Below are 16,598 nucleotides of genomic sequence, written 5' to 3'. Positions count from 1 at the left end.
ACAAAAAATGTATATAATTAAAAAATATATTTGTTTGTTTTATACCGACAAGGCCTCAACAAGAATATGAATTCTAAAATTAATTTTCTTTTTGAAAAATGGAATACAATTACACAACACAATTTACCATGGATCAACATTTAAAGGCACAACTTTAGTAAGGGTAAAAGGCAGGATCCATGGTGCTTAAAAAAAACATAACTTGCAAAATCACATGGTGATTCAGATCGTATCTTACAAGTGCTGACAATAATGATAATTATGTGCTTACTAGTCGTTACTGGTGGGAAAGCAATATACAAAACATATTCATAGTCACACCATTGTTGGAAGTTGTGCCCAAAGAAGTAGTATAAATTTGGCGTAAAGAATCATGGGGACTTGTATCGGGTTGGGTTTGTACTGTGCATCTACTGGAAGGACATTTTTAAAGACCCTGAAATCTGCACGTCTACAAAAATTACAAAAGATAATCTTTCATGGTACAAGAACTTAAGAATAAAATGAGCAGGACCCAAGAGTCCTGTGGGTGGTACTGCATAGTGATGGACAGCCTTCTTTGTATGAAGACTAGGACCTTCCAGCGGAACCAGAAAGACAACACTTAAGATCGAAAAAAAAATTGTCAAACATCTGTTATCTGTTCCAGCCAAAGTCGTGACCAGTCATTTGGTAGAACTTCATGTTGAACGGCCTGTAGAACTCTCGCAATCTCTGGACCACTTCTGGGTTTATGTTGGGGTGAGTCCTACCCTTAGTTTTGCCCAGACAGTGGGGTTTACTACTACCCTCCGCCTTCTTTAGGCACGGAAAACCCATAGTTTTATTGAAGTAAAAATGTTTGTCTGTGATGATACGTTTGAGACCCAGGAAATCCTGGACACGTCCTAGTTCTCCAGCGGGATCTGTGATTAGTCTCTCCCCACTCACAAACAGAATCTGGTTCATAGGGAAATACTGCAGCCAGTTCTCCAAGTGCTTGGCGTAGATGCCAATCTGGATGGCACTCCATGAGATGTCGATGAGACCTGTAGTCCTGTTTTTAAAGGTCAAGCTATCGAATGTGGGGATATCCGGCCTCTTGGACAATGTCTGTGTGTAATCCGATATGACACGAGTTACAGGGTCCCTAACCACCACAATCAGCTTCGCATCCTTCGACATGGCAGAGATCCGGGCGGGGGCCTCCTTTGTCACAAAGTAGCTGGGGGTCTTCTCCATGGTGATCTGCCCATCTAATGTCCTTGGCATCAGCTCCCTGCAAAAAAATCAATACAGTAAATTAGCAAAATGAATACAATATAAGACATAATTACACACAATTAGTAAATGGCAATAACCTAAACATACTGTAGTATGAGAAAACCCAAGTGTGAGAAGTATGACAAGACAACGAGTATGCTTCCTAAGTTGGCCATATGCTTAATAAGGCTTTTACTAGCATATTGATCATCCCGCCCAATTAGCTCATTCGTGATGCCTCTGGCGTCACTTTCTGAGTTGGTTCCAGCAATATTGGTTTATAGCATTTCCTACCATGCATTCTCTTGTTTTTACTTTGACCAGATACCTCTGAGGGCATCGTAGTCCCCTTCATAACAACATTCCCAAGTTTTATATCCAATGTACTTTAGATGTTGGACTAGCCCAGTAGAGGATCCCCCAGTGGGTCCAGACGCTAAACAAATATATGAGACTTTTCGGTTTTATTTTCAAGGAGTTGATGGTGATGGGACCCCAGAATAATTTTACAAATCCGATGGGACACAAGGAGACCCTTGCCCTAGTGTATATGATTTCTCAATGTGAACAAGTCACAACCACACATAGCTGTTGGCTTCATATCTACCATAACAACTAGATATTCATGACATTCAACATGTCATATTTGCTTTTACCTCCCCAAACCCCATACACTTAAATGAGATCTACCATCAAAACCAAGCATGATTAAACAGGTTGATTTTAGAAGGAAGGAGGCCATGAATAACAAAAATATGAAGATACCACAGATAAGACAATTTGGAAAGTCCTGTAGATATCAGAGGTTTGGATGACCTAAAAAATGTAATGGAAAAGAAGATGTGATATACAACAAAACTTGGACTGGTCCACCAGAGAGTCCAGTTTTCGACATAGCAATGGGTCTCAACAAGGAAAATCAAGGAGAAGAGAACACCGTTTGAAAACTACTTGGGTCTATTTCTGTAGGGGTGATGGAGGGTGGACTAACGTAAGCCCAGTCCGAAAAGTGTGCAGTGCTCATGACCTAAGCAGCTGTGAAGATACAATATTCTCACAGCTAATGAAACGAATAATTGTTTCCCACTTGGACAAGTCATCGTCATGTCCTGCAGTTCCGTGGCTTAAAGCTTAACCAGACATTGGGAAGTCCATGTGGTTCATGACTTGTTTTGTCTCTCAAGTGGGAAGAAATAATCCATCACAGGTGCTTTTATAAATTGTTTGGGTGTATTTTTTGCCGAAATTAAAACAACATTTTAAAAAGTTGCAGCATTTAGAAAGTTACATCTAATTCTAAGTCGTATATATTCTAATACGAGCAGGAACATTTGGCTCCAACGTATTAGAAATGTAATTCTCCCTCCCGTAACTCAAAAGAGACAATTAGCGCTTCAAATATCGAAGCCAAACTGGAGCTGACACCCGGAGCCCAGGGCACCTAAGATAATTACACCAATTTGCTAATGCTACAAAGCTCTAATTTGTCTTTGTAACAATCACCTCTCCCGGGATCTCGGTGAAATATTACCCACTGATGATGATCAGGCTCGTACACAAAAAATATGATATTGCTTCAGGATCTCCACCGCCCGGCCAGGAACTACAAGTCCCAACAAAGTTTGACATTCCACCTTTATGGAAGTTCATGTTCAAGTTCGTAAAAAAAACTTTTTGCAGAGCAAAATTTTTTTTATTTCTTAACACTTTAGTTAAATTTCTACTCTTGAAAGGATTCAGTTTAAGGCCTCGCTGTCCTCCATTAACCCACCCAAGCTCGCCACCCACCCCTACATCTTGAAATGATTACTTGACACTTGTGCACACAATCTGCCACATGCCATCACTTAGAAACTACAGATTGCTGAGCCGCTTGCAATCCGATAGGAGAGACCTCAATAATCTGTTCGCCCTTTGACTGCCAGTCAGGATAAATAAAGGCAAAGGCTTGCATCGGTTTTGACAACTCCACTCAAGCTGACGTCTCTCTACAAAGGGATTAATTCATTATATCGCAGCTGGGGGGGGTGCCCGGCCGCCCACCGGGTGACGCATGGCAGCAGCTGAACGAATTAAGCAAACAAATACTAAATAATGATTTGGCAAGAGGCAATTTTAGGAAGGTTATTGCACAGGAAAGACACATTATCCAAATCTTATTACTGGCTGCCGTGTAATAATAAATGTCAATTTTGCCAGAATATTGATGTTTGAATAAAGGCATAATACAGAGAAAGAGCCAAAATGGAGACGAGCCAGTTGGGAAGAGCGGGCCAGATCAAGCAACACTACGGCCAGTGGAATATCAGTGGGCTTAGTGACAACCGTAACACAAGGGGGTAGCAGGGGGGATTTCCCTGCTGACACTGGACGCTTTTCATCCCCCTGTGGCTAAATTTAAGAGGCCTTATAATAATATTATATTGCATGGTGTCATTATATGACCTCTCGCGATGCCAAATAAGGGTTTCTTTATAAAGAGACTCAAAGACTCCAACTGTTTCTTATAGAGGATCTCGGAAGACACTTCCATCCAAGGGGTATTTCCATGCAGCTTATGTATTTCTACAGGGTGTAATAAGCATACTTACTGGATAAAAGTTTTTCCTTACTACCCAGCTGTTGGCAGCACCAAGAAGGTCATAACTTCATTAGAATTTAATGCACAGATAAAAGCAAAATACTAGTAAGAATGAAGGTAGAAGCCAAATTACAGGACCTGGAAGTGAATGAACCAGTGGAAGAGAAGAAAGAGTGAGAGAAGAGTTGTGGAACTGGAAACCCTTGCAGTCGGAGATTGGGCGTCACAGAGACTGCTTGGACTTTGTAACTATTGCTGACGCTTTGGGGCACATTTTATTAAGTGTCGGAACGCCGCATTTTCGTCGGGTTTCACGTTTTTTTCTGTTTTGCGCCAAATTGCCCTGGGTTTTTGGGGCACGCGATCGGATTGTGGCGCATCGCGGCGTGGCCGTCGGACAACCTGACTGATTCGGACAAACCGCGGAATTTAAAAAGCAAGTTGTGACACAGGTCAGCACTCACATGCACCGGGAAGAAGAGGGTGAACTCCGACGGACCTCAGCGGGGGAAGCGACACATGCAGGAAATTGGGCGCACGATCTTAGTGAATCGCGGCAGCTCCGAATCCTCATCGGACAACGCACGGCAGGGATCGGGACGGGTAAGTAAACGTGCCCCTTTGTCTCATGAATGAGACAAAGTACAAGTACACGTGATATGGTTAGAGGAAGATACCATTCATGTCTATATATACCTGCTATCTGTACACCCCGGAGACTGATTGACCTAATCCTGGAAACTGGTAGTAGATTAGCAGTCACAGACTGCTTGTTAGGGCATTGTCTACCAGAGGTTACTGCAGCCACAGGAAAACCTAAATTTTGCAGGTTTTGGTAGATGGTAGACCCCCATAAACCTACAGAAGCATAGAGGGCTTAAGCAAGAACCATCATCCATCTTGGGTTCAACCTGACCTCAATAAAAAATTTGTGGACTTCTTTTGCCCACCACTTGTACCTTCGTTAGAGCCAGTAACCATAACACTTCAATACTATTGAAAGTGACAGTAACCACTGAGAATCTTGGGCCTCGAAAAATATTACTTTGTGCGCATAAATTATCTGCAAAATTGTATCTGGTTGGAAAAAATCTTTTCGTTTTGTAGAAGGCATCTAACACCACCTAACGACGAGACCAGTTCAAGTCATTTAATAAAGCTCTATCACGTCGTAAATATTGATTCACGATGATCGTTACCTGAACTCTATTGATTGTTGACTCGGGAAGTGCATGTAATTATCATCAATTACTTTGAAACTGTTGTAGAATTCATTAGGCGATGCCAAACCGAGACCTGTCCACGCATCTCAAGCAATTGGCCTCCAGAGGAATCTCCTAAGCATTGATTCAAGGACCAGTTACAGGTGCCATTACGCTCTGAAAAATCTCAGACTACCTTCAACTATACAAATTTATCAGCAGTGACTGATGGCTGAATACATCTTGGCCATCTCCATTACATACATGTAGGCTTGGCTTATGTGAGCCAAATAAAGTAGAGGAGTAACCCACTGCCTCGTGTCTGTTGGAGGCTTATCTCCAAGAGGCCCAAGGATCGGCAACAGGAAATACAATATCTGCAGACAATGGGGCAGATTTAATTACCCGGCCCATTTGCGATCCAGCGGCACGTTCTCTGCGGTGGATTCGGGTCTTCCGGCGACTCACTAAGGTAGTTCCTCCGACGTCCACCAGATGTCGCTCCTGCGCTGAAGTTCCCCGGAATGCCCTGAAATTCACCAGCCTATTCCTAGTGAAGGTAAGTGCAAGTTTCGGGACACTTTTTTTATTTTTAATGCAGCGGTTTTTCCAAATCCGTTGGGTTTTTGTTCGGCCACGCCCCCCGATTTCCGTTGCGTGCATGCCGGCGCCGATGCACCAAAATCCGATCGCGTGCGCCAAATTCCCGGGGCAATACAGGGAAAATCAGCGCAAATCGGAAATATTCGGGTAACATGTCGGGAAAACGCGAATCAGGCCCTTAGTAAATGACCCCCAATGTTGTCATGTCCCCGGAATCAAAGTTTAGTTTACGGCAACTTTGTATAAATGGCTAGAATTCTGTACTTGCAATTAAACCTGTTTATTTCAGGAACCATTGGGGGACCCGGTGTCCGAACCCAGCTAAGCCTTGGTTTTTTTATTAAACTTTTTGGATTGGATCCCCTTTAAATAAGTGGAGCCTGCCAACCATAAACCACCAGTCTTTGGCTGCACCTACATATGGGGACAGGACATTTATATAGCAGCCGAATGATGGCCTCATTCTTCTCTAATGAGAACAGTCTCTTTCTACTTCCTGGACATGTGAAGTGCTTCTCCTTTCCCGGGCCTGACATAATCCATCGTTAAATCAATTGTCTAATTGTAAAATTGCTCTGGCTAATTGGAAGGCGTAAGGCGCTGCTACGTTCCTCCGCTCAGGTCTCGGAGAACAGATGGGGTGTTTAAAGCATTAGCAAAGCTTAGATTTGATCAATCAATTACAGTATGTGACACTTGTTAGGATTATGGAATCTTCTGCCGATGGCACAGAGCCAACTCTGCACATTAACCTTCCATAAACGACAGCCGAGCACGGAGCGGGACGGGCGGTGATTATATGAACGAGACAGCCTTAGGCAATACAGCCATTATTATTTTATGTGAAAACCAATGGAGAGACTGGGGCACATTTACTTACCCGGCCCATTCGCTATCCAGCGGCGCGTTCTCTGCACAGGATTCGGGTCCGGCTGGGATTTAAGATGGTAGTTCCTCCGCCGTCCACCAGGTGGCGCTGCAGCGCCGAAAATAATCTTAACGCCCCGGAATGCACCATCCCATAGAAGGTGAAGGTGAGCGCTCCCCAAGCGACACATTTTCGGTTTTTAAATGTGGCGGTTTTTCCGAATACGTCGGGTTTTCGTTCGGCCACGCCCCCCCATTTCTGTCGCGCGCATGCCGGCCCCGATGCGCCACAATCCGATCGCGTGCGCCAAAAACCCGGGGCAATTCATGTACAAGCGGCGCAAATCGGAAATATTCGGGTAACACGTCGGGAAACCGCGAATCGGGCCCTTAGTAAATGACCCCCACTGTGTGCAAAATACAGACGTGTTTAATATCAGGTTTAATTAATAATTCTACCTCTTTTTCTCCTAAGCAATACTGCATCCGGATGTAAAACAGGGAGAAATCAGGGAGAAACCGGTAGCACTTGCTATTATTGTCCCCTTTCCGCCCCCTCCATGCAAGTGGGGAACGGCTGAGTGGGAGTGGACACTCACTACAACCTCCAACTTTTCACACAATGGGGGTCATTTACTAAGGGCCCGATTCGCGTTTTCCCGACGTGTTACCCGAATATTTCCGATTTGCGGCAATTTGTACCTGAATTGCCCCAGGATTTTGGCGCACGCGATCGGATTGTGGCGCATCGGCGCTGGCATGCACGCGACGGAAATCGGGGGACGTGGCCGAACGAAAACCCTACGGATTCAGAAAAAACGCCGCATTTAAGACAAAAATGTGTCGCGCAAATTACACTTACCTTCACCAGGTATAGGCCGGTGAATTTCAGAGCATTCCAGCGCGCCTCCGGGGAACTTCAGCGCAGCAGCGCCACCTGGTGGACGGCGGAGGAACTACCTTAGTGAATCCCGGCCGGACCCGAATCCACCGCAGAGAACGCGCCGCTGGATCGCGAACGGACCGGGTAAGTAAATCTGCCCCAATGTCTAAACCTCCTTGATGTATACGGCTGCTGTATGCTAGACCTGTAACACAAGTTGCAAGTCTGGAGCTACAATTATAGAATGCAGAGAGCTAAGAGCACAGAAGTGTGAGTAAAGTCCCTCCAGAATTTTAGAAAAATTACATCCATATCCACAGTCCTGCTGCAACTACATCGACTAAGGTCTGATTAGCAATCTATCCAGGGACAATACACATTACACAGGCTGCAGAGGAGACACAGCAGTGTGAGGAAACCCCTCTGGTGCACTCGGAGGAGCTACAATACTGGAATATAAGGGCATAAGGTTGACTAACCTGTTGCAATTTACAGAACCAACAAGGCGGAGCCGCTGGTCAATCATTGCATTGCACAGGATAAAAGATGCTCAATTAACCTTATAAAGGTTGCGGCAGTAGAACTTCAGAAGGAAAAATACAGAACATGTTATTTATGTCCCACACATGGAATTCTGTGCATCTACCTACCTGTCTACCTACCTACCTATCATTACAAAACCTCAGAGCCGCCTCCTTCTACCCGATATAGGATTTGGGCAGAAAACCGTATTATAAGAAGTGCTGGGCACAGTATGAGGGGCGCAGGAAGTGTAACAAATATTTGGCTCCCCTCGGTGTATAATGTATCCCCCGCGCCGCTCCATTACACTGACCTCCGCTTGTAAAGGGAGCGCCTGTGCTTTTTTTGTCTCCAGCAATTTTGTTTGATTTATGAAATCTGGATGACATTGTGAGGCCGATACACACATCCGCTGCCCGCACTCACTGCAAGGGAAAGCTACAGAGATACAGATGTTTCCACCGGTGCCAGGACAGTATTAGACTTGTTTAGTTATTTGCTGGCTGATGCGATAATCATTTTCAGAGATTACATCTGCTGTGCCAATAAATCCTACATTAGGAAGTTACTATCCTCTCCGTGAAAGGTTTGTGAGTTGAGGACTGTGCAAGACCTTGTCTAACCCTGACTCCTGAAACGGTATAATAGGGGGCAGTATTATAGTGGTTATATTCTTGTACATGGGGGGGAAGTATTATAGTAGTTATATTCTTGTACATAGGGGGCAGTATTATAGTAGTTATATTCTTGTACATAGGGGGCAGTATTATAGTAGTTATATTCTTGTACATGGGGGGGAAGTATTATAGTAGTTATATTCTTATACATAGGGGGCAGTATTATAGTAGTTATATTCTTGTACATAGGGGGCAGTATTATAGTAGTTATATTCTTGTACATAGGGGCAGTATTATAGTAGTTGTATTCTTGTACATAGGGTGCAGTATTATAGTAGTTATAGTCCTGTACATAGGGGGCAGTATTATAGTAGTTATATTCTTGTACATAGGGGGCAGTATTATAGTAGTTATATTCCTGTACATAGGGGGTAGTATTATAGTAGTTATATTCTTGTACATAGGGGACAGTATTATAGTAGTTATATTCTTGTACATAGGGGGCAGTATTATAGTAGTGATATTCTGTACATAGGGAGCAGTATTATAGTAGTTATATTCCTGTACATAGGGGGCAGTATTATAGTAGTTATATTCCTGTACATAGGGGGTAGTATTATAGTAGTTATATTCTTGTACATAGGGGACAGTATTATAGTAGTTATATTCTTGTACATAGGGGGCAGTATTGTAGTAGTTATATTCTTGTACATAGGGGCAGTATTATAGTAGTTGTATTCTTGTACATGGGGGGGAAGTATTATAGTAGTTATATTCTTGTACATAGGGGGCAGTATTATAGTAGTTATATTCCTGTACATAGGGGGTAGTATTATAGTAGTTATATTCTTGTACATAGGGGACAGTATTATAGTAGTTATATTCTTGTACATAGGGGGCAGTATTATAGTAGTTATATTCTTGTACATAGGGGACAGTATTATAGTAGTTATATTCTTGTACATAGGGGGCAGTATTATAGTAGTTATATTCTTGTACATAGGGGGCAGTATTATAGAAGGTATATTCTTGTACATAGGGGGCAGTATTATAGTAGTTATATTCCTGTACATAGGGGGCAGTATTATAGTAGTTATATTCTTGTACATAGGGGACAGTATTGTAGTAGTAGTTATATTCCTGTACATAGGGGCAGTATTATAGTAGTTATATTCTTGTACATAGGGGCAGTATTATAGTAGTTATATTCTTGTACATAGGGAGCAGTATTATAGTAGTTACATTCCTGTACATAGGAGGCAGTATTATAGTAGTTATATTCCTGTACATAGCTGGCAGTATTATAGTAGTTATATTCCTGTACATAGGGGGCAGTATTGTAGTAGTTATATTCTTGTACATAGGGGGCAGTATTATAGTGGTTATATTCTTGTACATAGGGAGGAGTATTATAGTAGTTATATTCTTGTACATAGGGAGCAGTATTATAGTAGTTATATTCCTGTACATAGGAGGCAGTATTATAGTAGTTATATTCCTGTACATGGGGGGGAAGTATTATAGTAGTTATATTCTTGTACATAGGGGGGCAGTATTATAGTAGTTATATTCCTGTACATAGGGGTAGTATTATAGTAGTTATATACTTGTACATAGGGGGCAGTATTGTAGTAGTTATATTCTTGTACATAGGGAGCAGTATTATAGTAGTTATATTCTTGTACATAGGGGGCAGTATTATAGTAGTTATATTCCTGTACATAGGGGGCAGTATTATAGTAGTTATATTCTTGTACATAGGAGGCAGTATTATAGTAGTTATATTCCTGTACATAGGGGGCAGTATTATAGTAGTTATATTCTTGTACATAGGGGGCAGTATTATAGTAGTTATATTCTTGTACATAGGGGGCAGTATTATAGTAGTTATATTCCTGTACATAGGGGGCAGTATTATAGTAGTTATATTCCTGTACATAGGGGGCAGTATTATAGTAGATATATTCTTGTACATAGGGGGCAGTATTATAGTAGTTATATTCCTGTACATAAGGGAAGTATTATAGTAGTTATATTCTTGTACATAGGGGCAGTGTTATGGTAGTTATAGTCTTGTACATAGGGGGCAGTATTATAGTAGTTTTACTTTGATACTATAATATCCAGAAATTAAGCACTCCACTGATAAATGGCTGAATTTTCTCTTTATAAATCACTGTGTGTGACTCGTCAATCCCTTACAATGTGGGGCAGATCGAGGGGTTATTTGAGGTCTTGTGCATGTCTGTATCCTGGGGGTGTATGTAAATAACATTATCCTCTTCATCTTCTTGCCTCTCACACAGACCTTATAAATGATCTAATCACACATAACATTACGTTCATGGAGGCCGCGCTCTCTGTGGATGACTGGAGGTTAAAAATGGTTTCTGTGATTGTGAATTATCTGGCCTTTGCATATGTGAGTCTTTCAGATAACACAAATGTGTTTTACAGAGCCCCAGCAGATGCAGTATATCAATAAAGAAGGGAGCGGGGGAAGGGAAGTGACTAAACAGAAATATTATTATTGTGATTTATTCCAGGCTCATTAGGACGACGCTGGGATAACGTCGCCTTTCACAAGTCCTTATTACTGCCTATTACAAGGCTCCGAGACAACGTACATCTGGATATTGTTTCTAGGGTTAGAAGAATCATTAGACAAAACTGCAAAGTGAAGAGCGAGTTCCAGAAGAAGCTGAATCTCCATTACTTAAAGGAGAAGTCCTGTTAGTTTTGCTTATTCTTTTATCTTAAATTCTAATAAATCCTTAGGAGGGCAGGGAGTAGGTGGGGGCTTCATACGAGACTTATATGAACCGAGCCAATGGAGGTGGTTAACTGCACGGTCTCCAGTATCTGCGAACCACCAGGATCTATACCTGGGGGGCTCAGTTCCCTAGGGCTCCAGAGATCAGAATGAGTCCCATACTACTACTCATAGGAACCTGCCGGAAACCTATACTTTTTGCCTAAGATTTAGTCTGATGGAATATAATTAGAGATGAGCGAGTATACTTGTCCGAGTATACTGCTCGGTGGAGTATTAGCATACTCGGACCGGCTCGTTACTCGGACGAGTATCTCGCCGGCTCGAGATCGAGCAGTAAATTAATAAAATAAATTGAATAAAAGTATTTTTATTGTAAAAAAAAAATATTCCAGATGTTTGCAGATGTTTTACTTGTAAGAACACATTGAAATAACACTATTCTTCACTTTCCAGGTGTTCGCGCGTGTCTCCCGCTAGGTTCGGAGATGTTCGGAACATCTGGAATGTGAAGAATATTGTTCTTTCAATGTGTTCTGCACTTAAATGCTCCTGTGTTCACTGTTTTTAATGTTTTAATTCTATTCTTCACTTTGCAGCTGTGCACGCATATCTCCGAACCTATCGGGAGACACGCGCGCACACCTGCAAAGTGAAGAATAGAATTAAAACATTAAAAACAGTGAACACAGGAGCATTTAAGTGCAGAACACATTGAAATAACAATATTCTTCACATTCCAGATGTTCGTGCACATCTCCTAACTTAGCGGGAGAAACGCGCGAACACCTGCAAAGTGAAGAATAGTGTTATTTCAATGTGTTCTTACAAGTAAAACATCTGCAAACATCTGGAATTTTTTTTTTTTTGCACTGTTCTTTTACTGTTCAGTTTTATTAAAAAAATGCTCGGGTCTCCCATTGACTTCAATGGGGCTCGTTATTCGAGACGAGCACTCGAGCATCTGGAAAAGTTTGTCTCGAATAAAGAGCACCCGAGCATTTTAGTGCTCGCTCATCTCTAAATATAATCACTTCTCTTGAGCAACTTCTGCAAATATACCCAGACAAGTCTTGTCCTCTTTTTACTCTTGGACAGTCCATAGGCATCACGGGATGTACTAAACCTAATACCTCATGGAAACTACCAATGGTGGTTTCCTGTGTATTGAGGTGTTGGAGCGATAGACATATGTCCGACATATAAATTATGGCCGGTTGGCGGAATATGGACTACGGGGCTCAGTCACTGTGACCACTTTAATTGGCGCTGAGTGGCCAATGTTGGCAATCGTGTGACACTGACCCAATTTTGCTTACGTCCTTTCTAGGTTGTCCCATTTCCTGTCATCACTGGACACACAGGAAGAAGAGATATCTCTAAAAAGAAATTCTTGAAAATCACCTCACAATGGCTCCCTGTGTGTTCGTAGTGTGTAGACCAGAGAACAAGCACCTGGAGCAAAACAACACATTGGGGCTCATTTACTAAGGGTCCGCGGACTGCAATTCTGTTGGGTTTCCTGAATATTTCCATTTTGCTACCAATTGCCCATCGCGATTGGATTGTGGTGCATCGGCACCGGCTTGCATGCGAAAGAAATCGGGGGGGCGTGCCATCGGCAACCCGACTGATTCGGACAAACCGCGGAATTTAAAAACTAAATTGTGTCGCAAGATCAAGCACTCACATGCACCGGGAAGAAGAAAGTGAACTCCGGCGAACCTGAGCGGGGAAGCGACACATGAAGGAAAATGGATGCTCGACCTTAGTGAATCGCGGCAGACCCAAATCTGCCCCATTGATACCCCAATGGCGTCCGTTTTAGACCAGTTGTCAGTGGGATGACGCAGGATGGTATTTAGTTTCCAATACGCCGTTTATACGGTTGAGAAAAAATATTACATTTAAAGTACTGTACATAGTTACATTGACTTCCATGCTCATCCTACATACAGTACATGATTTTGTGACTGATCCCTTTGTAAAGTGAGTAGAATTGTACATTTATTACTAGGCATCAAATTGCTAACACGAAACCAGGCCTTCATCCCAGTAGACACCCCCCCCCTCATCCATCCTTGCACACACCATGGTTATCTGAGTCTCGCTGAACATGACTACGCCGCGGTCCCTCTGCTCACACTTTTCCCGTCCTGCTTCCTCGCCATCATGTGTTTTATTGCAGTCTGATGTGAGAAGGAACTTTGAACTCAATATCCACAATGCGAGATGACTACGAAGAGACGTATGCGAGATAAATCAGTTTTAGATTACCGACAATTTAGCAATTATAGGCTTAAAAGTATATTCAAATCCCATCCGCTTATCCTGCAAAGATTTCCAATCACATTGACTCCCGAGAACAAATATCATCTTCTGATTCTCGTAACTGTAACTACTTTCAGCTCAGGAGATGAAATTCTCAAGTGTAATAAGAAAGCGGATATGTAAAGGATTGGTGGAGTGACGGAGAAGGTTATAAATACACTTTATTGATGATTTTACAAGAGGTTGTATTGGAGGACCCATTGCTGCTGTTCTCTAAAGTTTGTTTCTTAACCCAGCATGCTCTAGTATTTGGACAAAAGGGTCAATGGTGTTAGCAATGGCTAAGAATGGGTCAATGGTGGTCAACCGTAGATTCAGAGGAACCTCTACAAGAACCATGTCTTGACTAAGAATGGGTCAATGGTGGTCAACCATAGATTCACAGGAACCTCTTCAAGAACCACATCTTGACTAAGAATGGGTCAATGGTGGTCAATCGTAGATTCAGAGGAACCTCTACAAGAACCATGTCTTGACTAAGAATAGGTCAATGGTGGTCAACCGTAGATTCACAGGAACCTCTTCAAGAACCGCATCTTGGCTAAGAATGGGTCAATGGTGGTCAACCGTAGATTCACAGGAACCTCTTCAAGAACCACATCTTGGCTAAGAATGGGTCAATGGTGGTCAACCGTAGATTCAGAGGAACCTCTACAAGAACCATGTCTTGACTAAGAATGGGTCAATGGTGGTCAACCGTAGATTCACAGGAACCTCTTCAAGAACCACATCTTGGCTAAGAATGGGTCAATGGTGGTCAACCGTAGATTCAGAGGAACCTCTACAAGAACCATGTCTTGACTAAGAATGGGTCAATGGTGGTCAACCGTAGATTCACAGGAACCTCTTCAAAAACTGTGTCTTGACTAAGAATGTGTACCCAAAGTCAACTCGATTAGAAGGAGTTTTTGGGTCACATAAATTCCATCTAAAAATAGCATGAAACAACAGAGGAACCTTTGGTCAAACCAGATCATGACAAGGGTTGGTTACCAAAACTCTATTTTCTTTAGGAAAATACCAAGTCTATAGATGAAATTAACCCTAAATGATTGTTCAATGACGACAAGGAATTAGACTTTGTTAATATAATGACAGTCCTTCCACTCCATATAAGGGACTGAAGACCTGGAAACATCCAGAATGTCTTGCTTCTACATGAATGGTCTTGTTTGCAGATGTTGATCTCTTGGATGTGTGAAGCAGTCCTGTTACGGCCGGGTGAGATTGGCCTCCAGGATTCTTGGTAGGTGGGAAGCCCATTGAATGGCTGCCCTTTCCATACACTGACAAAACTTCAAAAGCTTCTAAATTTTTCTTCCAAGAAGCACACAGGGACCGCGTGTGAGGAGATGGATGTCAATGCAAAAATTGGCAGACTTCTCCATGAACCGAGACTCACTGACGGAACAACAAAATACAAAAGATGCTTTCTTCCTTGGTCGTTGACGATAAACCTGCGAACTCTAACCGGAAGGGATTATGGCGCACGGCTCTTTCCTGCTATTCCACATTTGACCTATGTTGTAGGCACAGGGCCGGGGTAACATTACCTTCCGATAATCCATTAACTGATTTAAAGACAAATTCATTAAGGTCTTCATTACCCAGGAGAGGGGCCCCCTACTGGAGATGTAATAGATCCTCCTTCCCAAATATTTGGCATAATCCCGCTATTTAAATACCCGATAAGATCAGTTCTCACACCCACACGTTGCGCGTAGACCTCGCTATCTGAATGGCAGTTTCCAAGGGACGTTAGTGGAAAAAATCTAAGGAACAGGAAGAGGGAAAGAAAACGTTACTGATCGAAGATAGTTACAGAAAATACACCAGAAAAGGGAAAAGCAATATTATCTTTAAAGAGGAAAAATAGAAGCATTGTGTCCGCACTCGGCACAGTTTAGCTCGGAATGGAATTTTTGGAATCAAAAACAGGAAAGTTATTACATTTTGTTTCTTTAAACGGATTATCCCAAGTTTTATTGTTGTAATCTTAATCCTGCTCTTTGGATAGCAATCTGATTGGTGGGGATTCGTTGGACCCCACTGAAGACACAATGGCCACAACTTGATGGAGCAAAGCTGTCGGCAATCTTTGGCATTCCCATAGATGGTGAATAAGGGTGAAGGAGATACCTCTAAGATGTGCACAACAAATTTCATGACTTCCGTAGACACTGAACGCATGGTCAATGAGGCTCCATCAATTATTGGGAGTGGTTAGACTTTCACTGGTCAGATTGCTATCCCTATCCTGTGGAAAGGGGATGACAAAAAGCTTAGGACACCCGTTACGTTGATAGTTGGTTAGATTCCTGTTTGGCCAACAGGTATTCCTTCACTCTCCCCTGGTAACATGCACCCTATGCTAATGTTTCATCCAAACTTGGAGGCGCTCAAAGATTGAAGCCTTCATCAGGTGCGTACAAAGTTGGGGTACATTCACCTTAGCTGTTTCCTAATGGCTTATTTGCAGGTCCCTGTCTGGTCCTAATCATCAGCTGTAATGTACAAGCAACAATTACGAAGAGTCAGCAAAATCATTGTAGGGCGCTGATATCTAATTATTACCCAAATTATAATAAGATCATGCTGGTATAATAACACCCTCTGTGAAGCAGCAGGGGAACTCTACAGCCGCCTCTACTCCTCGATGTAAATCATGCACCGTCCTCATAGTGCGGAGACTCCGCTCCCATATTATGCCCGTAATGAAGAGATTATACTTCCGCTATTTTATGGCCACCCGGGGACGGCGCTGAGTGTTACTACAGCCAGAGAACGGCACAGGATGGGATATTTAGTGTCAGTAATTGTCTACAGCCGGCGCCCCCTGACCTTCCATCACCGGGACATCCCTCTCACTGCTTAAATCCCACATATAGGTTTAATTAGGTTTTCTTACTACTGTGATTTTTTTATCCGCTGGTTTTTATCTCCGTGGTATTTCGCGATCTTATGTAGGACTGTATTT

General features: G+C 42.5%; 1 protein-coding gene across 1 annotated transcript in view; it reads right to left on the bottom strand.

Moving 5' to 3' along the window:
- Positions 1–183: 183 nt before the first annotated feature.
- LOC140065128 (heparan sulfate glucosamine 3-O-sulfotransferase 3A1-like) overlaps positions 184–16,598 on the bottom strand; it is a 90,694-nt gene continuing 74,279 nt past the window's right edge. The window contains exon 2 of the mRNA XM_072112653.1: positions 184–1,258. Within this exon, the coding sequence (XP_071968754.1) occupies positions 637–1,258 (622 nt within the window). The 3' untranslated portion in view covers positions 184–636. The remainder of the gene's footprint in view (positions 1,259–16,598) is intronic.

The sequence above is a fragment of the Engystomops pustulosus genome, chromosome 6, assembly GCF_040894005.1.
Source record: "Engystomops pustulosus chromosome 6, aEngPut4.maternal, whole genome shotgun sequence".
NCBI lineage: Eukaryota > Metazoa > Chordata > Amphibia > Anura > Leptodactylidae > Engystomops > Engystomops pustulosus.
Note: the sequence above shows the minus strand (reverse complement) of the source record. Positions and strands in the feature narration are given on the sequence as shown.